General features: G+C 38.6%; 2 protein-coding genes across 13 annotated transcripts in view; one reads left to right on the forward strand and one right to left on the reverse strand.

The window, feature by feature from the left end:
- The window catches only part of LOC131690160 (cell adhesion molecule Dscam2), a 471,795-nt gene that overhangs the window by 166,363 nt on the left and 279,888 nt on the right, over nucleotides 1–25,544 (forward strand). The gene's annotated exons all lie outside the window — the stretch shown is intronic.
- LOC131690162 (lipase member H-like) lies at nucleotides 23,983–25,400 on the reverse strand. The gene is made up of 2 exons (XM_058975725.1): nucleotides 24,928–25,400; nucleotides 23,983–24,859 (listed from the first exon to the last, which is right to left on the reverse strand). Exons 1-2 carry the CDS (start codon nucleotides 25,155–25,157, stop codon nucleotides 24,025–24,027), a joined length of 1,065 nt encoding a protein of 354 aa, XP_058831708.1. The 5' UTR covers nucleotides 25,158–25,400; the 3' UTR covers nucleotides 23,983–24,024.

A 25,544-nucleotide genomic window follows, 5' to 3' on the forward strand; every position in this document is an offset into this window, starting at 1 on the left:
TATAGCTAATAGCCAAGGAGAACGAAGCAGGGCGGACAAAGGTTCCCCCTGGGAAGTTTACTGCGGTAACTTCCGGGATCGTTTACGGCGAGTAGACGATCCGGCGATTCGCCGCCAACGTCGCTAGGGAGGTTCCAACAAAGGAGCCAAGCTCACCTCTCTAGCTAAACGCCAAGGACCACTGCCGGAGCAGCCAGCGACCAAAGGAGAACGCGGCCGTTGTTGTCCCGGCCGGTCGGAGGAAACCGCCCGCCCTTCCGCCATCATCAAAAGCAGCAGCAGTAGCGGTAAAGGGGAGAAGCGGCGAAATAAAAGTCGGTAAATTTAGTAAATTACTTGTTTGTTTACTTTTGTTTTTTTGTTGTTACGAAAATCCGAAATTCTGTAGAGGCACCTAGGCCGCCCTGAAAAGAAGGGTAAGCCGGGCAAACAAGAACCCGAGTAGTGGGCAAACCCCTACTTACAGTTTCTGATAAGAAATCTTTTTCAATTTTAATTAAGTGGCAACCTTCTCGGATATGTTATATATTTTTTGTTCTTTTTCTACGGTAAATTAAGCTTTCTACAAGAAGTTTGTTGGACAATTCACTGGTGGGATTTGATAACAAATTTGTTTTGGTCGGCTCCAGCGAAATTTTCTGTCAAAGAACATTTTTCATTGGTCCTATTCGTTAGATGTTGGATGAAATCGATGACGAAAGAATCAGCTGAACAGAAACGTCTCATAGAGACGATTGTGACGTTTTCAGGGTCTTGGTGGTATATTGAACAGGTTGACGGTGGAACCACGCGTCGCCTCTGGCTCAGGGCATTAACATATTTTAGGATATTTGTATTTAATTTTAAAATAAATTATTATGATTTTACTGTTTATGATAAATCTCTTCTATTGTTTATAAACAATAAAATTTACATTTTATCCATTGAGTTTGTGAAGCTCACAATAGAAACTAGATTTAGTAACACTTCGTAAATATCATTTTATAACTCGATATACTCCATATACGTAGTATTCATGCCTACAATAAAGTTATTTTAAATAAAAGTCTCAACAAATTCGCTAAAGACAGGAACTCTGTTACAATTTTTTGAAAAACTTATTCTCCATAATATTAAAACTTCAAAGATGGCGGTTTCGTAATTATGCCATTTGGACAGTAAGTTAGATTCTCACCAAATCCCCACCAAATCGAATTTCTGACTACGCGGCTGACTCCAAGTAAGTAGGAACAAAGTCGTTCTACACTCGTCCACAAGAAACTTTTTCGAATACTGCCAAGCTATTATAATACTTTGAAGATCCGATTTGATCAGCCCCCAATTTTATCAGTCTCATAAGAAATGAATATCATAAATAATGATGGGTTCTAGCAGACAAATAACGCTGAATTTGAGTTAACCCTTTCTTGACCATGTTTTCTTTATCTTAAATATGCAAATATGCAAAAATAAAAAAATCAATCTTTTTAAATTTTTGCGCCAGAAGACTATATTAAATAATCAGAAATCGTTATTAGACTACATCAAGGAAAGGGAAGAATGTTTTAACAGCTTCAGTGTATTATGAAGAAAAAAATGTCGCGATTTAGTCAATGTCCTCATTTTGACATTAAAAATGTCTTACTCCACTATCTGGGGCTAGGTGTCATTCTAAAATCTAAACTATCTCCCATGTAACGAAACTATGTAAGGTTTGCACGCTTATAACTCCGATATTACTAGATGGATTTCAATCATTCATACACCAACCGATTCAGAAACACCTAACTTAAATATTGGTAATAATTTAATATCTCCCCAATAAAAGTAGAATTTGGAAATTGATAAAATTAAAAAGTTCGCGAAAAACGGGAAAATTACCATTCGTGAGGCAGATTTCTCAGACACAGCCGTCAAAAGAGGGCAGGTTAGTTGCTCAATGAAACACGAAAAGTCATAAATAGAAGCAACGCATGTCCGTTTAAGGTTCAAGTTACCTTTTTTAAGCATGTGTTAGAATTGAACGCTTGGTAGTGTGCGTAGAAAAATTTGTGTTCAGCTTTGCCACCGGATTATCCATTTAAACCTTTTTAAAACTCTAAAAGAAGAATATCAGTCGATTTATTAGATAATCACGATTCAATTCATGCAAAATACCTGCTGGAAAAACCATCGGCTTAGCTAAATAGTGCTTTTGAAAAAGTGGCTGTGGTTTTTTCATTGCGCAGTTGTGTTGCGTACCCCAGCTCGGTGTGGTAGTGTGATAAAAAATCACAGCCACTTTTTCAAAAGCACCATCCAGCTAAGCCGATGATTTTTCCAGCAGGTATTTTGCATGAATCTAATCGTGATGATCTAATAAATCGACTGATATTCTTCTTTTAGAGTTTTGAAAAGGTTTAAATGGATAATCTGGTGGCAAAGCTGAACACAATTTTTCTTACGCATACTACCAAGCCTTGAGGTAACTTGAGCCTTAAGAGTGTTGCGTTTGAAAAAAATATATTTATTTTTATGCATGCGTGTGCGTTGTAACTTGTTAATCCATGTTTACGGCGCTTTGTAGCTGCGTAGGGTAAAGAGCCTATTGGTTTTCATGTTTCATATTTCGGTTATATGTTTTTTATGAGTAAGGCATCTGACAACGTGCTTCTGTAGTTATTGCACTGTTCAGCAGCGTAGTATTTTACACTCAGGTTTTTTTACGCGGATTTTGAAATTTACGCGGTTTTCATTAATGCGTTTGTTTTAAATTTACGCGGTTTTCATTTACACGGCCTGTATCCCCTGCGTGAAAAATCTGAGTGTAATTGCATAGGAAACAATCACATTCTCAGCAGAACTTTTTGTTTTCTAATTTCAAACACTTTTGTTTCGTACTGCACACAACGGAAAAATTTAAAACAGAACTTACCGTCCCAGCAGCAGTTTAAGCGGGTGTTCTTTTTCGATTCAAATTCAAGCCATGTCGTAAGCGTTACTGGACTTAAAATTGTTTTCCCAGTTTATCCAGTCAGAATATATGTCCTACCCTATGTATTTAAAACACAGTTCTAATTGCGTTTTAAAGCATACAACAAATAGAACGGTTGGGTATACTAATTTAAATTTTAAAATAAATCTGTTTTAAATTATGAAACAAACCGCTGTACTGAAGATATAATTATGTCAGTCCTATTACCACATAAAACACCTATATAACATAAAACGCTGCAGAATTGGTTTAATAATACAATGTTTACACTACAGAGTTATAACACGTTTTAATAATTAGCAACAAGAAAAATGTCACCAAGATAGCATAAAAACCCGTTTTAACTGGTAGTGCGAACGTTGCATAACAATGTAATTTATCAAATCATTTCATTTTTTCCACCACTAATCGATCAAGAAATACTTAAACTTAAGATTGTTTACTTAAGTTCATTAGTACCTTATTGGAAATTTAAATGGAAAATGAAATTTCATATTTCATGGAGAATGTATATTTCCGTTGGCGGGCGTGGGGCTTCCTCATCACAGCTCTCAATATGGAACCTTTCTTTTGAATATATTTTTGGACAGACCAGCCTATTTTTACTAGATGGATCAGCCAAATAATGCCAATCACCTAGTGAGATACTTGATTAATTAATAGGTTACCGTTAAAAGACCTCCAATAAATTATGTTTTGATGGGGAGGGTATATAGCAAATTAACATATGAAAACAGGCGAGTGAACAAGAACGTGAGTCGATATGTGTGATAGATAAAATTCATTTGCACGCTCTTGAAAAAAGCTACATTTTTAATGTCACCGTGGTCGTGTCCTGTACACAACCCTTTAATTTTGCTAGCCTAAAATACACTATGGAGATGATAAGAACTGGTCTTTACTGTATTTATTATTCACAGAAATACGTACATCCCATTTTCTTACAATTGCATCGAACTTCACTAATTTTTAGGTAGTTTTCAAAGGGTTATTTTATCGACTTCTTCCAAAATTCGGCGAACCTATTCCCATTCGTGCGATAGTTTATGTTAAAAGGGTATCCTAAATTAATTGGTATACTTAAGGGTTTATATGTTGCAGATAGAGAAAATTCATAAATTTTCAGCTTTTTCTACACAATTTAACAAAAGCTTTTTATATAACTGTTCCTAATAAGATTATGTAAATTATAAAGTATTAGAAATTTTTTAATAGAAATGACGGAAGGTTATCGAAAAGTTTCGTGAAAAAGAAAATTCCAGTAATAATAATGATTTTCCTTAACGGGTTTCAAGAGTTTTTATTTGTTCTTTGGCATTAGAATTGGGGATAATAATTCAGATCAAAGATACTACGGGGAAGTCATTCTTAGAAAAATTCGATATCGAAGTAAAATTTGAACTATGCACGCATGCACTTCAGAGGTGGCGAGATATCAAGAGCTGAAATTTCAGTGTTTAGTTCTCAGCCACGTTGGAAATTTGAGTAAACGCTATTGAGAGTATAAGCTTCAAATCCATTCGAATATTCGTTTTTCGATTTTTTTGACTCAGCACAACATATATAACCCCTTTAGGAAAATTCAGTTTCCCCTACACAATGCATTGATTGAAGAACTCAGATATGTTATTAACGGAGCATTAGCAATAATTCGTTTGTATTTCCATTTTAGGGACCATTTTTCCGCTTTTCCATTAAATTGCTTTAAACTTTGAGATTACTTTCACTGATATTGTCCTATGCTAATTTGAACGATTCTCCGAGTCCTGCCACTATCCCATGTAGTATGTGTTATTAAAAACATCGCGAAGCATCAAGTTCTGAATTTTTTCAATGGATATAATACCCGAAGAAAGCGATAAGAGTTATAAGAAATGTATCATCACACTGCACAGTGGTCCAGATCGCTAATTTAGGAGGAATTTTTACTTTCTGACAAACCTGTATAATTTAGCCGTATCATGTCTTAGGATGAATTTGTGTACTTTAGAAGATGCTTCTTTTTATTGGAATAGTTATTAGGGTGGTTCTAATTTATCTAAAATACGAAAATAAACTTTTTACTGATGAAAGATAGAGCTCCACAGTCTTCCACAAAGTTGTAAAGTAACTTATTTTGAATAAATTTGTTGAACATATTAAAGCTCTATCTCTTTTAGTTTTTGTTATACAAAAAATTTAAAAAAAAAGATTAGGGTGTTCCTGAAAAAAACGTTTTTTTAGTATAACTTTCGTATCTTTTACTTTTTGTTAACACAACCTTTGAACAGCTTATTGAAAACTTCAAGCCGAGTATTTTTCTCCAAGACACCGAAGGTCTAACTTTTTTCTTTAAAAAGTTATGGACACTTTTCGTTAAAAAAATAGCCTATTTCAAGGCTCAATATCGCTGATGCGGGCACCTAAAATTGAATTCTGTTTCCGCCACATGAAAGACCATACTTATTAGTATATTTGAGCAAAAATTGGCGAATACGATATTTTTTTAAAATTTGCAATTTAGATTTAAAGTTTGTAGTTTTGCAGGTTCAACGCATTAAAGCATTTACACACATATCGTTGTATTATGAAAAAAGCCACTTTCAAATATCATTCTCTCATCGCAGCAAGCTTTGCATAAGTGAAACGACTGTCAAAAAAGGTTTCTGATTTTATTCGTTTTAAATAAAACTAGTAAATATGGATATTAGTCGAAGAGAGTTGGCGAATTTGCTTATTGCTGGTAAAAAGACAGATGAACTGCTTAAGTTCATTACAAGTAGTAATCCAAATGTAAAATTGAGACTTGTTAATGTTCGAAAGAAATTTTATATTTTGTTAAAACAACCTTTGAACAGCTTTTAGAAAACTTCAATCCACGTTTTTTTTTTTCATAACTCTGAAAGTCTAACTTTATACTTTCAAAAGTTATGGAAACTTTTCGCTCATAAATAGCCCTTTTTCAAATGTCATTATCTCTGATTGGGGCAAATAAAAGTAAGTTCGGATTGAACCATAGAAAAGAACATACTTTTAAGTATATTTGAGCAAAAATTGGAAAAAATTATTTTTTTAAAGCATGTAATTTTAAATTTACTAACCAAAGTTTTAAATTTTATCGCATAGCGACATAAAAGAAATTGCCTAAAGCCTTTGTATTTCCTTTTCTGTTTTGCTTACATATCAACAATACAGAATGTGTTCATTAAAAATAATTTGGCTATGACAATAATTTATGATTTATATAAGGAGAATTTATTCAATGCCAATTAATTCAAAAGTAGATGCATTGCATTTTCAGGTATATCCAGCGGTGCTCGTTGAATTCGACGTTTACATTTAAGAGAAATTATAGGATCTGATGAAACAAGAAGTCTCTTGAAAACGTCATCAAGATTGACGAGTCGATCGAATTTGCGTGCGTGGAATTCTCGGAATCTGCGAATACTTTTATTCCTGGTTTCTTGAACTTCTTCACTGCACATACCTACTGGCAGCATGTTATGTTGAATAATGCTTCCTCCATGGACCAGGAGTTTATGCACGGTTGGTGAGAGAGCGTACCAACCATACAGGCGTACATAAAGCAATCGTGTATCTTCGGCGTAACTCCGGTAAGCATCCGCGTTAATTCCCAATTTGCTGTTGATGATTGTTAATAGCACATACATACGTTCTAGCAACATTTCGTCCAACCCGGTTTCTTCTGCAACGACATCTCGGTTTCTGAAAAATTTTCGAGCTGTGTTACCATCGTTAGAATTTCCGCCACCTAGCAAAGGTTCGCTAATACGAAGACCTAAACGGTCACGTAACGCTTGTCGAATTTTTATTTGTCGTTCCTTAAGCTCGCTGGTATTTTTGCCTACGCGCCAACGCGGTTTTGCTAGAGCTAAACGGTAAGCAATATTCAATAGTAACTCCATTGCTCGTATTAATGCATGTAAAGGTGAAAAAACATATAAACTATCCGGTGGATCGCTGGCTTCCAGTAAAGGATCATTCAATCGCTTTCCGGAGCGTTTGCATATATAACACGCTTGAGACGGTGTGCCTGTTACGTCATTCACTACCTTCGTATCAACCATGGAAAATATGAAGCTTGAACTAATCGGAATCTTGCGCATATTAACATTTACTATAGTCGGGACTAATTCATCGATTTGCTTGTTAATCGCGGCAACTTCATCCTTTGTTAGTTCAGGATTTTCCTTCTTGAAAATTAATTTTACTGGTCGGCACAGGGATACTGAAGATGGAAAATCATTATTCCAAAGAATGCAATCTCTTGACTCATCTTTCCGGCGACTAACTACACGTAAAGGTACTATAGATAGAGCAAATATATGCGAATCGTTATACTCGAATAGTTCTCCATTTTCATCTTCGTCAACGCACATTTGCTTGTATCTATGTTCAAGTGGAAAAGAGACTGTCAGTCAAAGTTTAGAAGAAAAATAATGTTGCCTACCGGGAATGGTTGCTGCTTCCATCGCAGCCCCACTTAAAGATAACAAACGTATTATCCTCAGGATGCAGTGGTAGAACTCCAATATTCAGAAACGAGATGAGTCGTTCCACGGTATGGTTAACAAGAGCTTGAAGGGGAACATACGCACAAGAAGGCTGAACAGAAATTCCTGAAAAAAATTGTTGATTCAGGGACGAATCTTTGAGAATAGTACATACCGATCGGATAGCATAGTTTCTTTTCTTCTACTATTTTATTATACGCGGGATAAATGTCCAAACCCTTCTGCATAACTGAGCTGCGTATGTTTTGGTACTGCGCCTTAGAAAAATCATTTTCACAAATAAATCTAAGTGCCTCCTCCGCAGTAAACGCTTCTGCAATCGGGACAGCCATAGATCCTAAATTCTCTACGGTAGATCTGACGGGACTTTTCGACAATCGTTCGATTTGTCTGCCAACTAAACGGAAACCAGTAGAATTAGCGTTGACGGCTGACGCTAAACCAAGTTCTTCCGTGGAATACTTACCGCGCAACTTTCCTAATCTTTTTATTTTGGCTCTGCGACATATTTCGGAAAATGGTTTCCTCTTTCGGCCTTTACCTTTACCTTCGACTTCGAATCTTAGCTTTCCTTCAAGCCACACAAAATTTTCCAGCTCAAACCGAATTTGCGTGCGCTTACTCCGAATCCACAACCTTCTAAATTCCAACATGAAGATTTTTATTTTCTTCCGAGCACTAACAAGTCTCAATTTTACATTTGGATTACTACTTGTAATGAACTTAAGCAGTTCATCTGTCTTTTTACCAGCAATAAGCAAATTCGCCAACTCTCTTCGACTAATATCCATATTTACTAGTTTTATTTAAAACGAATAAAATCAGAAACCTTTTTTGACAGTCGTTTCACTTATGCAAAGCTTGCTGCGATGAGAGAATGATATTTGAAAGTGGCTTTTTTCATAATACAACGATATGTGTGTAAATGCTTTAATGCGTTGAACCTGCAAAACTACAAACTTTAAATCTAAATTGCAAATTTTAAAAAAATATCGTATTCGCCAATTTTTGCTCAAATATACTAATAAGTATGGTCTTTCATGTGGCGGAAACAGAATTCAATTTTAGGTGCCCGCATCAGCGATATTGAGCCTTGAAATAGGCTATTTTTTTAACGAAAAGTGTCCATAACTTTTTAAAGAAAAAAGTTAGACCTTCGGTGTCTTGGAGAAAAATACTCGGCTTGAAGTTTTCAATAAGCTGTTCAAAGGTTGTGTTAACAAAAAGTAAAAGATACGAAAGTTATACTAAAAAAACGTTTTTTTCAGGAACACCCTAATCTTTTTTTTTAAATTTCTTGTATAACAAAAACTAAAAGAGATAGAGCTTTAATATGTTCAACAAATTTATTCAAAATAAGTTACTTTACAACTTTGTGGAAGACTGTGGAGCTCTATCTTTCATCAGTAAAAAGTTTATTTTCGTATTTTAGATAAATTAGAACCACCCTAATAACTATTCCAATAAAAAGAAGCATCTTCTAAAGTACACAAATTCATCCTAAGACATGATACGGCTAAATTATACAGGTTTGTCAGAAAGTAAAAATTCCTCCTAAATTAGCGATCTGGACCACTGTGCACTGTTAGGTGGATTAAAAGCGTTTTTAAAAAAAGTATTTCGAAGAATTTGTTACATAATAGGGGAGGGGGGATAGAGAAATTGGTGACAATTTGTTACATAGGGGGAGGGGGGAGTCAATTTTGGGCAATTTTCGTGTTGCGTAATTTATGAACGGTCCCTTATATATAAGATTTGGCGATAAAATTTCTAAAAGCAATTCTATCCCGCTATTGATTGCTACTATCATAAACAACTGATAATTACTCAAGCAGGTATTCAATGAAAGTTAAACGGTTTGCGAATTTAGTCATAAGAGTCTATTGTGTTTTCATGTTAGCAAGAATTGCGTACGTATGCAGTAATATAGGAATGTTTAAGGAGAAGTTCCCTTTCCAAACATTCAAAAATTTGATTTTTTGTTGCATTTTTTGAAAGGTATAAGCAACGACGTAAAAGTGTCTACTATATTTAGTTAAACGGGTTTGTTCCAGAGGTTTTAAAAATAGAGATCAATAAAAATTGATAGATTCTTTTGAAAATATATTCATGTTGAACTCGTCACCCATGCATAATTTTAACAGTTGGCATATTGTTACTTGGTTTTCGTAGATTGTCATAGTGTTATATCAACCCTATTGTAATACAATGTCAAACAAACAAAAAAACAAACGAATCCTCGGTACATGCACTTCTGATTTCAGTTAACTCAGTCCAAAATAAAACGCTTCCGATAAAGTGATACTGTTGTAGTTTATATCATGTGTACTTCTAGTATATTAGATATCTTCTAGTTTTACAAGCAAAGGTTGCCCACGAAATTATTGCAGTACGTAAAAACCGATGCCCAAAATTGTTTCGTTATCCAAATTAGGAAAAAGATCCAGGTTGTGATATGTGATATGTATTTAAAACCTGTTTTGAATGGTAGTCATAAACTTGTACACAGTACATCGGATTTTTAACAGCTGCTTCGTAATTGCCCAGCATCATTCCATTTACTGAAGTTCTGGGTAGTTTGGCGTATTGCAGTATTTAGGCACAAAATTTATTTTGTTGATTCTATACATTTATAGCACTGACTTTGCATAACAACACGACGTCAAATTAAGCCAAAACACCGGATAACCACAGTCTTGTCTAAAAAAGGCAATCGATGTTTGTGAAGGCACTCTTCGTGGTATGTGCCCTGGATCATAATCCCGGTTCTGACAAAAATCTGACCCCGTTTGCCGCAACTGCAGATTGCTTGCCAGACCAAAAAAAATCCTGACCAATATCGATTTTTTGTTTGTATTTTTCAACGATATTATATCTATCTTTGGCGGTAAATATCAGTCACACCCGAAACTGTGGCGTTCACTGTCCCGAGTCGTTTCAAAGTTTGCGATGAGATCATTTAGAATTGATGCGATGCTGAATTTTCCAAAGTTTGCATGGCTAACTATTCTGGCTACATTGATTTATACAAAGAAAACTCACCAAATTTCTTAAAATTTACAAAATATGAACATTATGCATTAAACTGCATTTCAACTAAATATGGTTATTCTGTGTCGTTCTGAGAGACTTGTGGTGCAATATTTTCGTGGATAGCATTAAGAGTGGAAAACCCAAAAAATCTGATGATAGTATCCTAACAAAAATCTAAATAGATAATTATGATTTTTTCCTGTATTTTATTCGTAATTATTGCATCAAAAAGACTCATACTTCAGCATATTGACAGATATAAGCATACAACTTGAGCAAAAATCCCGAACGTTTTCGAAGGTAGTTGGGATATCTCCACCAGGTGCGCTAACTGAATTGACAGCGGTTATACCTCTACCCAATTAAACCATTCCGGAACCGGTTCAGACTTCTGAGAGGATTCGGTATTGATTCCAGCTCAAATGCATCAACCGATTGCGCCGGAATCGGTTATTATCTTTGAGCCAGATTCCATACTGACTCCATTCAGGATTTCGAACCGGTTCCGGAATGGATTTGCGGATAGTTGGGATAAGTTGGTGTGGCAGCGCTAGTGTTTTATCGTATACTAATTCAAATTTTTATACACTTTTGACGTAGGACTACGTCTTTGTTTTCGATATGGGGGTGCACTCTGCAAATTCTAAAAAAATGGTATGTAACGAAAAGTGGTCCAATTTTAAAACGTATATAACTCAGCCATCTCACGATAAATTTTCAAAATTTTTGCACAAATCGCCTCGAAATACTTCTAAGAATAGATTCCAATAGATAAACCCAAAGATTTTTGATATCATAGCATTAAAAAATAAAATAATATACAACCTTGTCAAAATATCGCGCATTAACACACAGAAGATAGCGCTTCCCAAGCCCTGTACGACGGATTGGTGTACCTAGCGTGCAATGCTTCTATGAATGACGTCATCATCTACTATTTAAAGAACCGACTTGGCCAGACACGCTCAGATCCCTGTTGAACGGCTGGCGAAGCAGATCGCTGCGCTGTGTTTTTTACAGCCAGTGTAGCTGAGCTAGAAGTCCGTTACACTGGCTGTGGAGGGACGCTACCCTGTGTCGTCCAACAGGCGACCGCTCCAGCTGCTTCCTAAATGCCGTTGTAATGTTGCCAGTAAATTTTTGGTTTAACTAGCACATGTATTTGCTATTTGCGCTTGAAATTAAGTAATGTAGCGGTAGTAATAAGCTTCCCATTTTGGTTTAAACGCAAGGACAGTTTTTAAAACAGGATTTGATTAATTAGTTTAGCTCATCTAAGAAATTTTATCAATTCTGTAATTTAAAAGGAATTTTACGGAACTTGGTGAATTTGGCCCCACTTGCAGCTGGTATAATCAACCTGCACAAAGTGTTGCATAACGCAGGGCTGTTTTTTGGAACAAAATGTGTTATCATTCAGCCCTTCGCTATGCAAAATCACGATATTATGACAGATGGGCTAAGGGCGGTCGTTTCCTCGGGAAAGACCGCGTGGAATTTTAGTGAAATGCGCTAATAGTGTCGTGGTGGTACTAGTTGTCTCTTTCGCTCTACCCATCATCATCAGCGTTGACTCATTTTGCATTGTACGCTTGGGTTCAAAGTTTGGAGCGAATGTGTTGGTAGGTAGGGGAACTGGCGGTAAAATGAACATGTTAAGCAAAGTCATTATTTTCTAACTAATAAGTGAATGAGATATTACAATCACCTTATGTTTCTTGTTAGACATGTTTTGTACATATCTGGTAAAAATACTTCGTCATAAACGCATTTTTTCAAACATGATTCTTGACTTCTAAACATGTCCAAAAATGAGACATGTTTATAGCGAGTGGGTAAAATGAACATGTGGCGGTGGTAAAATGAACAGCTTCTGGTGACCTGCAAAATGTCCTGTATGTATGCAATGCGCAGCGTTGGAAAGCATTTTCCGATCAATGCTAATATCCCAACAAATCATTAGCTTTGCATACACGCAGGGCATTTTGCAGGCAAAAATATTGTCACGGAAGAATTGAATTTTCATGACGTAATATTAACCATTTTACAATCCTGTGGCATCGAAACACATCTACAAACTTGGGGTTATCCATGGGTGTTTGAACTTTTAGGATCTGTTTGAAAGCAACTAGAAAGCTTGTTCTATACATGAGATGTGATTATATTGTCTAAAATTTGATTTTTCTTCACCGGTTCGGGTGTTTTTTCCCACACACTGAAAACTAAGAAAATAAATATTTTACATTAAGTAGTATAGTCCTACGTCTACAGTTCGTGCAACCCCATAGGGCTGCCCCTTGTAGTTTTTTATATATTTGTTCGATCAAGACTGTGGAAGACTGGAAGACTGGAATGCTATTTTTGGCACTCTCAGACGAAGGGTAAAAAGAGCCAGTCTTGCTCGCCACTATGGAAATACCATAAGGGACCATCCATAAACGTAGCGTTATATGGGGGAGGGGGAGTTTTGTATTTTGTGATGATGTGTGACGAGAGGGGGGTAGCGGGTCATGTCATGCTACGTAGATTTTTAAAGGGGAATAACTAGCATAATTTTTTATTTCTTTAAAAAAAATTCCGGGGACAAGGGGGGGGGGGGGGAGTTACCGTCAAGCTACGTAATTACCAGAGGGGGGGGGGGTATTTAGAAGCTTGTGACAAAATGCTAGGATGGGGAGGGGGTGTTAAAAACATAACACAAAATTAAATTTCTGCTGCATGGCCACTGAACAGTACAACAAAATATCAGAAGAACTCGAAGAACTGTATAACGCCAAAACAATATTTGGCACTCAGAAATTCCACAGTTTTGTGCCTATTCCTGGTGGCAAAGTAGAGACGAAAAGTTATTCTAATTCAGAAGATGAACCTAAAATATTGTCCTTGTATAGAAAAAAATAGCATGCATGAAGAAAGTTTTAAGACAAATGTTATATATAAAAATTATGTAAATTATGTAAAATTCAATACATAATGTTGTGGTGTTTTTTTGCCTGATCCTTCCTCGGAACTAAACAAGAATATAAAGAAGTAATAATGGAATATTTGTTTAATGACATAAACTCTTTTCAGTGGGATTCTTGATTAATAAAAATATACTTAGTTACTAAAATTGACAATATCTTCTCACAAACTAAGTTCTATTGGATTCTGAGATGATTATGACTTTCATTGGTTTAGTTTTCGATATAAAAAAATTGAACAAAAATCAGTTTGGACAAGGAAAAGTTTTTTTAAAAATAACTTTTTTCCTTGAGAGTGCCCAACTTGAATTTTTGACGGTAGGTAGGAAATATAATTACAAAATTTCATCCAAATCAAAGATGGATTTTTTTGTAAATCGACTTTAAATTCTTAAAATCGTTTTTTTCTTCAGTGTAGGAGTCGAAGAAGATTTTTTTCAATATTTTTATTCTAAAAATTTGTTTAATTTTGCGAAAATCAGCGCGAAATTTGTCTACACTTCGATTTTTCTTAACTCTTGCTATAAAATTGCTTCGCGAGTAAGAACATTCTACATATGAACCGAAAATAGAAACTTAGCTAGTGCAGGATATTGTTCTAGCTTCAAAGCTAGCCGAAAGTTAATTAAATGCTTACTAATTTACTGATGCTAGTTTTGGATCAATTTGGTTTCGCCTGCAGAACCTTCAAGCGAAGGTTTTTTCGTTGGATCATAAAACTGCTAGATCTATTTCCATTTGCCAAGCCCGAACTAGCGTGCGACACGTGGTGCTTGGAGGAGCGCCTTAGTAGACAACCTAATGGAAGCGGTGACAGATAAAGTAACGAAGATGCACAGAGACATGACGACCTGCGTCAATAACTTAGTTAAGGAAACTACTATAAATCCAGGTTAGATCTAACCAATATCGTAGCCAGAAATTTGGTTGGGGGGGGGGGGGGTTGACGAAAATCGTTGATTTTTTTAAAAATACCAAAATTTAATACGAGTTTGTTAAATTAAAGGCGAATACGAAATTATTGCGACACCGAAAATGTCATGCCAATTTTCTTATAATGTTTAAAATCAAACCAAAATTTTAGGGTAGTTTTATACATATATTTACTTCAAAAATCAAAAGAAAAGTTAATCGATGGAGCCTTGAGTGTAAAATTGAACGCATTTTCGCTTGATGCTTTACAGCGTCATCTGGTACCAGTTTCTCAGTTTTTTTTCCATTTTCTTAACAAATCCTTCTCGTCTTTGACTGTCTTCTTGCTCTTCCGAAGTTCCCGCTTCATCATTACCCAGCACTGCTCCACCGGGCGCAGCTCCGGACAGTTTGGCGGAATCATGTCCTTTGGAACAAAATGGCCTCATACCACTCCAGGACACTTTTAGAATAGTGGCATGATGCCAAATCTGGCCAAAATAGCGGAGCTTCGTCGTGCTGCTGCAAGAATGGCAAAAGGCGCTTCTCGAGGCACTCAGATTTGTAGACCTCACCATTTACTGTGCCCTTTGTCACGAAAGGCTCACTCCTCAGTTCGCAAGAGCAGATGGCCTGCCAAATGAGATAGTTGGAGGCGAACTTCGACATTTTATTCTTCTTAAATTTTTCGTCCACATAGAACTTGCTCTTGCCGGTGAAAAACTCCAACCCCGGAATTTGCTTAAAATCGGCTTTTATATACGTTTCGTCGTCCATCACACAGCAGCCATATTTTGTCACCATCTTCTCGTACAGCTTCCGTGTCCGAGTTTTGGCCGTCGATTGTTGCCGCTTATCGCGGTTTGGGAAGTTCTGTACCTTGTATGTATGTAGTCCAGCTCGCTTTTTTGCATTCTGGACGTAGCTCTGCAACATGCTGATCTTTTTAGCCAAATGACGGCTTGAAACGTTGGGATTTGCTTTAATCATCCGCTTCACCTTTCCCTCCGTCTTTTTGTTCTCCGATCCCGGTTTTCTTCCAGCTCCTTTGCCGTGATCCAACGTCAACCGCTCCTGGAACCGCTTCAACACTCTGGAGACGGTTGAATGGTAAATGTTCAACATTTTTCCCAACTGCCGGTGCGACAGGTCAGGAAATTCCAGGTGTTTGGAAAGAATTTTGTTCTCTCGACTCGCGTTGGTTCACCTCCATTTTCGTTGAATCGAAAAACACGACTTCGAGTTTGACAGCATGTAAACAATACACATCAATGAGAAAGTGTGCAGAATTTGGTTGATTTTTACCCAATGGTAAAAAAGTTATGCCCTGTTGAATGTGTCGCAATAATTTCGTGTTCGCCCTTTATGGAAAATTCAGAGCCATAAGTACTCTAGTCCAGTTTACAAACAAAGAGAATCAACATGGAACAGTTTTCAAACCTCAAGGGGTAATAAATATTCGAAAACTTTTTGAACGGTCAAGATCATTTTATTTAAAATAATCAACTTTGAAAGTTTAATAACTTTGAAGAAGATTTCCAACAGCACATCTTTTGATATAAACATTTTTTTTTAAATTCTACTAGAAGTAATTATAGAGAATGAAGTCTTCAAAAATAGTAAGAGACTTGGTGCCTTCAGCAAAGTTGTTGATAATGTTATTTAAAACAATATTGTTGAAAATATGACGGCTACATGAATGCACCATATCAAGGAATAAAACAAAATTTAGGAAAACATTTCAAATCCCGTTCGATCTAACTTTTTTGTAAGCCTCAGACTCATACCTTGAGTACAATGTGAATTTTATTGTTTATAAACCGCAGAAGGCATTCATCAAATACAGTAATATGAGAATAACTCGTTTTAAGGGTTTCCTCTCCTAGCCGAACCGCTCGACTGAAATCCAAAAACTAAAAAGATTATTGATGAAAAATGTATTGTAGTGTACTTGAACGGACCTTTTTCCCAAAAGAATTTTTTTTCTTGCAAAAAAACATGATGACCACAAATTTAAGTTTTCTGATGTTCCAAATTTTAAACAAAAATTAATTGCGAAGAATCGATTTTTTTTAATGACATAAAGAACCGTTCAAGTATACTAGAATGTGAATACAAACAACCCAAAAAAATTATGAAGATCGGATGAATAATTTTTGAGATGTCACGTTCACCGCAACAGTACTTTTCAAAAAGTTTCATTCCGAGATAATTGCTTTTAAAGTTTTGTGTTAACTACATTCGTGGAAGAACCAGCTCGCTGCAAATGGCTGTAATTTGAAATTTACTGCTCCGATCTGGATGAAATTTCGCAAAGATACTTTCAAAAGCATCTGCCTTCAGAATTTTCAATAATTTTTTTTTCGATTTTTCAAGTTTCAACTTTGTATATAACCTCTTAACATCGAAATTTGACAGTTTCGAATGAATGTGATCGTGACCGGAAGCTATCGAGCATTTAGTTAACTTTTCTTCTCTGTTGAAGCTCACAAATTAACACCTCTTCAATGATGAGAGGCCCCTCAGTTCTATAGTGTCCAGGGGCACCGAACAGTTTTAAGACGTCTCTGGTCGATGTATATTTTGATTTTCAGTAGTGCGACGCAGCCAGCAATTCAAACATGGGGCACGAAGGTTCCATGATCAATTTACTGAATGCTCCATTAACTAACCTCAGAATCTGTACTTTCAATAGAATCAAAAAGATACCTTCTTACAGAAATATTATTAAATATAAAATTAAACTTCATATGACTACAAAAGGTCTCTGAGGAAAAAAGCACTTCAATCCAGGGTTTCCAAAATTAAATCTGTATTTTTGTCCTAAAAAATCTTTTTATCTGTATTTACTCTTCGAAAAATCTGTGTCGATATATGTAACGAATCATTTGAGTTGTTTAACGTTTTGGTGGGTTATCTATCGCAGATATTAATTCCTGTGGTTTAAATTAGTCAAGCAAGGACCTGCTTACATTTTCGTCAAAAAAACACTACAAATCGTTCTGATATTTTGCATCCGGAAACTTGAACTTTACCGATGTGCACCATGAAAAAATAATTTTCTTCTTCATTTAATGACTTTTGTTGATATATAATGTTACATACATTAAGTCGACCAATATAGCAGTCGAATTTTCGGACAAAAAATTGAGAATTAACAAAGTCACAGAGCATTACAATTAACGTTTCCGGAAGTAGACATCAGCCAGGCGTTTGCTGGGTGCCAACCTGAGTGTATTACAAACCTTTACCAGAATGAGCGACCACTCTCAAAATTGAAGATTTTTTAATTAGGCTATGCACGCGGACGAAGTCGACATAAATAATGACTTTTACTGCGAGCCGGGTTTACCAACACTGCCATTAAACTGTGAAGCAATGTTTGTTAACACGGCTAGCAGTAAAAGTCATTTTATGTCGACTTCGTCCGCATTCGCAGCCTAATATAGAGGACTAAGCTGAGAGAGACACAGAGGAAATATTACTGAAACTAAAAAAAATATTTTTAAAATTGGTTTAGTAACATCACTTCTCAAACATCTGTATATCGGTACATACATGCTGTTGTGACCAAACTTTTAATCGCAAACTTGCAGAAAATGGAAAACCGTTTCTGCACCTCTATTATTTATTGTCACTAAAAGACACGAACTGCCGAGCTATGGCTTCTACCTCAACTGGTGACTTTATTCGAACTGACTACTCATTCCTTCAGACAGATGACAATCAGCTAATATATGTGTATACGTTCATTCGAGAGTGAAAGAGCCGAACGGCTTACCAAGAAATGGTGCGACGAGCGGAACACTGGAAACGAAACTTCACAGGGTGGTACATTTTACCGTATGCATGACAGTGCCGACCCAAAACTTCATCTGACCTACAACACATGCAAAAATCTGTATATCTGCACATACAGATTCTTGGTCTGAAAATGACTGAAAATCTGTATAAATACAGATTATTCTGTGTTTTTGGTAACCATGCTTCAAAGAGAATTCAACGCGAAAATTTCCGATAACGCTAACGTTGAATTCAAAGGACGATGACGATGAAATTAACGTGTAATTCAACGCCGGCAAAAATTCAATGTGTTGTACATGGCGTATTTCGTTCGGTGAGCTTCCTGGATCCCAAAGTTTTGTGGATCCCATAGTAAGCACGACTTCCAGAGATAATACGCCTTCTGATCTCCCGGCTAGTGTTATTGTCGGCAGTCACCAATGAGCCTAGATAGATGAACTCGACAACCACCTCGAACTCGTCGCCGTCGATCGTAATACTACTGCCCAAGCGTTCCCTATCGCGATCGGTTCCGCCAGCCAGCACGTACTTCGTCTTAGACACATTTATCTTCAGTCCTACTCGTGCTGCTTCGCGCTTCAGTCGGGTATACAGATCTACTACCGTCTCCTTGTTTCTACCGATTATGTCCACGTCGTCAGCGAAGCACACGAACTGTCCGGACCTCGTGAAAATCGTGCCCCGCATGTTGAACCCCGCTCTTCGCATTACACCTTCCAGCGCTATATTGAACAGCTGGCAGGACAACCCATCGCCTTGTCTTAGTCCCCTGCGTGATTCAAACGGACCCGAGAGGCCGCCCGATATTTTGACACAACACCTTACACCATCCATCGTAGCCTTAATCAGTCTTGTCAGCTTCCCAGGGAAGCAATTCTCGTCCATCATTTTCCATAGCTCCACACGGTCCACCGTGTCATATGCGGCTTTAATGTCGATGAACAGGTGATGTGTCGGGACCTGGTATTCACGGAATTTTTGGAGGATTTGCCATATAGCAAAGATTTGGTCGTTTGTTGATCTACCGTTGAAGAAACCGGCCTGATAACTCCCGACAAATCCATTTACCAGCGGTGATAGGCGCCGGAACAGAATCTGGGATAGCACTTTGTAAGCGGCAATCGTCACAGTGATCGCTCTGTAGTTGGCACAGTCCGATTTGTCGCCTTTCTTGTATATCGGGGTGATGACCCCTTCCTTCCACTCCTCCGGTAGCTGTTTCCTGTCCCAGATTCTTTCAATTATTCGGTGCATGCATTCCGTCAGTTTCTCCGGACCCACCTTAAATAGTTCCGCTCCTACACCATCCTTACCAGCTGCCTTGTTGTTCTTGAGCTGTTGAATAGCCTAGTTAACCTCATTCATAGTGTGCGCCGGTACATCCCCGTCAGCTGCCGAATGCCCGATTGTCCTCCTGCGCACCATTCAGATGTTCATTGTAGTACTGCCTCCACATTTCGACCACCTCACGTTCGTCCGTCATGATGCCACCTTCCTTGTCTCTATACATTTCGGCCCGCGGCACAAAACCGTTGCGAGAGTCATTCAGCTTGTTTATTTTTTTATTTGTTGTACCGTCACCAACAGACCCCTTGGCCCCAATGGTGGTTACTTAAACTAATTACATTTCAGAATACGAATTATTTTAGTTTTTATCGAATTCCTTGTCAGGTTGAAGTTAAACGCCGTCGCCACACTGATAAACACACGCTGGAGTCCGGTAACAGCGCTCTGGCGCCCATAGTTAGTTCTCCTGAACGGGACTCGCAGAAGAGAGTTATTGCGCAGAGCTCGAACGCGAGCTTGAAGATTGAGGCGTCCGAGGATTGTAGGGCAATCCACCCTGGCAGACAGTAAGTCCGAGACGAACAGGGCTCGAGAGCAGTTCCTCCGGATGCTTAGAGTATCGAGCTGTATTAACTGACAACGGTTTTCGTAGCTCGGCAGGTGAAATCTATTTTGCCAAGGAAGATGTCGGAGTGCAAAGCGTATGAACCGGCGTTGGACGGCCTCGATTCTGTCGACACCGTTCTGGTAGTAAGGGTTCCAAACAGCAGAACAATATTCCAGTGTTGAGCGAACCAGCGCACAATAGAGAGATTTTAAACAGTATACGTCCTGAAAGTTTTTCGCTATTCGGAAGATGAACCCAAGCTGTCTTGAAGCCTTATCCACAATGGATGATGTATGTGGTTTGAACGTTAGTGCCGAATCCATGATGACTCCGAGATCCTTGACGTTAGAGTGTCTTGGAATACTCGAGTCGAAGAGATGGTAGCTAAACTGAATCGGATGGCGTTTCCGCGTGAACGTAACGATTGAGCATTTGCTCGGGTTTAAAACCATTCTGTTTAGATCACACCACATACTAAAGCTGTCCAGTTCCCTCTGAAGAAGCTCGGCATCGGTTTTATCCCGTATTTGTTGAAAAATTTTCATGTCGTCGGCAAAAGAAAGGCGGGGTCCTTGTAATTTGATGTTGACGTCATTAAAGTAGAGGAGGAATATTACTGGACCGAGATGGCTTCCTTGTGGGATACCGGATGTAGCGAAGAATGGTGCAGATAGACAGTCCTTAATGCTGATTTGGAGTTGCCTTCCATCGAGGTAGGAACGAAACCAGCGCAGTAGTTGTCCATGAATGCCGAGTTTGTCCAGCTTCGCTATTGCGATATCATGATTGATTTTTTCGAAGGCCGCAGATAAATCCATGTAAATAGCATCGGTTTGCAATCCGTCAGCGAATCCATCGAGTACATATGTTGTGAACGAGAGGTTAGACGTTCTCGATCGTTTAGGCATAAAGCCGTGTTGATCGTCTGCAATGTAGTGTTTGCAGTGAAAGAAAAGAGGGTCTAAGACAACCAGCTCGAATAGTTTTGATACTGCACTTAACCACGAGATTCCCCGATAATTGTCAATGTTCGATTTGTTTCCTTTTTTGTGAACTGGAAACATGTGCGCTGCTTTCCAGCAGGAAGGGAATGTTCCAGTATTGAGTGATAGCACAAAGACTCGCCGAAGTGGTTCAAGAAGCCCGCTGATGCACTTTTTGACTAAAATCGAGGGAACGCCATCTGGGCCCGGGGAACTAGATGCTTTCAGCTTGGAATTTGCTGCAAGAATGGCAGCATTATCGACACAAATTCGGGTGATGGTTCGTCCTAGAGAAGGAGTTAGATTTGAAGCGGCAGCGACTTGTTGTGGGGAAAGGTTCTCGTCGGAAAAAACGCTTGAAAATTTGTTGGAAAACAATTGGCAAATTTCCTTAGTGTCGGTGCCTAAAACTCCATTTAATGACATACAAGATGGTAACCCGGATTCTTTTCGCTGCTCGTTCACATATTTCCATTTTGTTGATTGCCAGGGAGGGTGTTGATTTGTGCTGATTGTTCGTTTTGGCACATGAGATTAGGTAGTTAAGAATATTAGAAAACGTCATCGCTGCTTCGTTCGCGTCATCATTGTTAAGATTTTCGTCCCAGTTTATATCCAACAGCGTGCTAACGATGCTGTCGTAGTCAGCGTTTTTAAAATCGTAGACGATAGAGCTTGAGACGTCTTCAAAATTCACTCCTAGGTTACCAGCGAGTACAAGATGTAGTGGGGGATGATGGCGCACATGCTGGACTAAGCTTCTTGAAGAACGCCCGCGTTTCCGCGAGCGATACAGCGACTCCATCTTCTCTCTCTCAGACTCTTCCAGGCGGCGCTTTTTGTCCTGAAAAAGGCAAGTCTGCTGTTTTCCCTTCCGTCGATGTGACTCCACGTTCTGACGAGTGACTTGAAGCTGGTCGTGCTGCATTCTTCTCGTCCAATATCTCTTGGTACTCGCCATCGAACCAATCGTTCCGTCGACTCCTCTGTACGTATCCCAGGACGCTCTCCGCAGTGCTGCTTATGACTGCTTTAGCCCTGGTCCAGCAGTCCTCAAGGGGAACATCGATTAGCACCTCCTCCGGTGGCAGCGCTGATTCAAGATGCTGATTAGACACTGATTAGACCGTTGGTGCTCTACGGGCACGAAACGTGGACAATGCTCGAGGAGGATCTACAAGCACTCGAAGTCTTCGAAAGAAAGGTGCTGAGAACAATCTTCGGTATTGTGCAGGAGGATGGCGTGTGGAGGAGAAGGATGAACCACGAACTTGCGCGACTCTATGGCGAGCCAATTATCCGGAAAGTAGTTCAAGCTGCAAGGGTATGGTGGGCGGGGAATGTTGTGAGGATGCCGGACAACAACCCCACCAAGTTAGTTTTCACCTCCAACCCGCCAGGTACAAGACAAAGAGAATCGCAGCATTCCCGGTGGCTGGACCAAGTGGAGCAGAACTTGGCGAGTATCGGGCGCCTGAGAGGTTGCTGACAAGCAGCAACTGACCGTGTGACAGATTAACTCATGATAATATGATGTATAATCCGGAAATAATAATGATAGCAATAATAATGGCGCTTAATTCATCGTTTTCGGCGGTAAAGTTGAATTCAACGTTAGCAACCCTGTTATCCTCCCTTTATGTTATTAATCGAAATCTTCAATAATGAAAACTCCTATACACCAAACCTTAAGAAATACAATCTGCCTCTGAGATCATAAAACAGTAAGAAATGGGAGTAGAGCAAATATGTAAAATATTTAATCAACCCAACTTTTCCGAATATATAGCTTTTTATCAAACTCAGACATCCACTGAAAATTACGTGCAAACGGAAAAGGACAAAATCAGCAAACATAAATTGCATACTACAAATTCTAACCCCACAGGATATGGGTGGCCTATAGCAAAATACGGAAGCTACAGCATCTGCATAAGTACCACATTTAAATTACATGCTTGTGATGTGTGCGTCAGCCAAACGCTTGCAAACAGCAAAGGTGCAATGCAGGAACACCATATTTTTCAATTTGTATGTAGTCCCTGTATGCTCGAATAAGCCTCAACCTTTCACGTGCACCTTCAGCCCATGCTGCGATTTCGAGTTTCAGTCAGAAATTGTCAAAACGTTGAGCATAATAATAAGAAAAATCAGCGACGAGCAGTCTTTTGTGGAACGACGCTGTTCTAACTTTTAATTACCGACATTTCGACAGATATTCTTTCAAGACAGTCTTTATACTTATTTGTGCCCATTTCTATTTGCTTGCCTTTACAAAAATCTTCTTTTATGTTCGGAGAAGGAAGTCATATTCGCGCCCTTCATTCAAAAAAAATCTTTTCAAAGGACTGACGGAGGCTGCATTGTTCCTCGACGAGCCCAAGCATAGCCGTCCTGTGAGCCATTATTCTACGGCACAGATTGCACTGTGTCAAGTTTGTGTGACAGTTTTCCTTGCACTCCCTCTGGGAGGACGATTTCCACTGCACACTGACCGGTAATGGTGGTGGTGACGGTGGTGGTGATGACGACGTTCAAGATGACAAATGGTACTGAGAGAAAGCGTCCCCGAAGAAGTAGACGAAAGTTTTTCGACAAGTTTCTCCTGGGGCGCGAGGACATGGAATCATTTGCACCAATAAACTCACTGAATGCACTTGGAAAACTATCTCACCCTGTACGTTTAACGGACGACTGTTAGCCAAGAAAAAGAACTACCAATGTTTAAGGTTGTCTTGAAAAGAAGGAAATAAAGTTTTGGTGGGAGTAAACTTGCCTGTTGAAAAAACGAAAAGATGCGAGCCAACGTTCTGCCAAAAACACGTACAAATTCATTGAAATTTCCTTCCATAGACTCAAATCTGTCAGTACTAAAGTATCTGTGACAAAATCTAGCATGAGATCGATTAAAATAGGTGAAGCGTAATGAAAATGAAAATTATATAAATGTTTATTATACTGTTCTCATTCAATTTGTTGGAAATAAAGCAGTAAAAGGTGTAAATGCCGATGTCCTCAAATAGAAATGACCCGCCTTCTGTTTACTATAAACTCCAATCACATTCGCCTCATTCGTGTTGCAAAACGTCAACAAATACAATGGCCAATTGACGCAACGCCGAGCCCTATAGACAATAGCCGGATTCAATGCCAATCGGAACAGTGTCGTGGAATGTAAGTGGCTGCACATAATTTGATCTGCGAACTCGGCATCGCTGGTCACCGGTATGGCACAGTTGGTCTGTGGAGAATACCCTCCGTTTGGGTAAAAATTTTCATGTCCATCACCAGCTCCAACACCGATCATGAATCTCGAAGTCACAATCATCTGGACGAACTTGGCATCACTGCTGTCCAACCGATACTGCAACCCCCGGTCCCTGGGGAAGGTGAAGCAAGGGCCGGCTGGATCTAGGCCGTAGATTTTTCCGATCTTTCCATTCAGATTCTTCCCAGCCTGACCGCTAATCTGCGCTCCCATACTGTGACCAACGAAGGTGATATGTTCCAAATCGATACCAGCACTTCTTAAATATTCGACAAACTTAGTCAAATAGCTGGATACTATCAGTGTGTGGTTCATCGCCACCTGATAGTAGTTGTGTCGGGCTAGACGTGACCAGTTAACTCCGCATACATTGGTATCCGCATACTTCATCATATCCTGAGCCATTGTTTTAACCCATATCCGGGTCGAGTTGTCCAACCAGCCATGAATGATAAACGTCAAGGGTTTGCTAAGATCAAGCTTCGAATCTAAGTCCGTATCGTTTACGAAAGTCTGCTTCAACTGCGTTGAATTTCTGTCAAAAGTATATAATTTTATGTGATCATTTACAGTCCACCCACTAATGACAGTATATATTCATACCTATTGCCACACCAGAATGTGACCTCCTTCTCCACCGGATTTTTAATATTCCCCTCCAAGAAGTTACCTATGTCATTTCTCAGGGCTCCAAACACCGCATCCATCGATGCAGCCAAATGGTAATCCGAATTAGTGTTGAACATGTCCAGCAGACCGCAGTTAATTCCACCAATTCCAGCCATCGATGCCACAACAGCTAACAACACCGATAACGATGGTGACATTTTCATTAGTGGGATGGTGAACCGGTACTGATCCTATCCCACGGAAATAGCATGATTATATATGAAACGTGTATCTAGCGAACCGATTTCGTTACTTTTGGAAGAGCACATTTACATACCTATGTGAAGAGCGGATGAGAGATGTGCATTTCATATGTCACTAACCACGTTCAACCTTGAACCAGTTTCCCTAAATAGTGCAAGCGTAGTTCTCCATGATTCGGAAACAATATTCTATTCATGACGCTAACATATGCAACTCGGATGAGTAATCTTCATCGCTGTGCAGTTTGCAGAGCATTCAATTGAATTAGTCATGAAGCAAACAGGCAACTAGTAGCGCATAGTTTGGGGTGGAGTGTTCACTTGGTTAGATCTTAGCTGTGACTTCAA

This window comes from Topomyia yanbarensis, chromosome 3 (genome assembly GCF_030247195.1).
Source record: "Topomyia yanbarensis strain Yona2022 chromosome 3, ASM3024719v1, whole genome shotgun sequence".
Classification (NCBI taxonomy): Eukaryota; Metazoa; Arthropoda; class Insecta; order Diptera; family Culicidae; genus Topomyia; species Topomyia yanbarensis.

What these genes read in the sequence shown, in the direction of transcription:
- LOC131690162 (XM_058975725.1), bottom strand. Translation starts at nt 25,157, where the DNA reads ATGAAAATGTCACCATCGTTATCGGTGTTGTTAGCTGTTGTGGCATCG. An exon ending in ACATTCTGGTGTGGCAATAG is followed by an intron (nt 24,860 to 24,927) that starts GTATGAATATAT and finishes TACTTTTGACAG; the next exon opens with AAATTCAACGCAGTTGAAGC.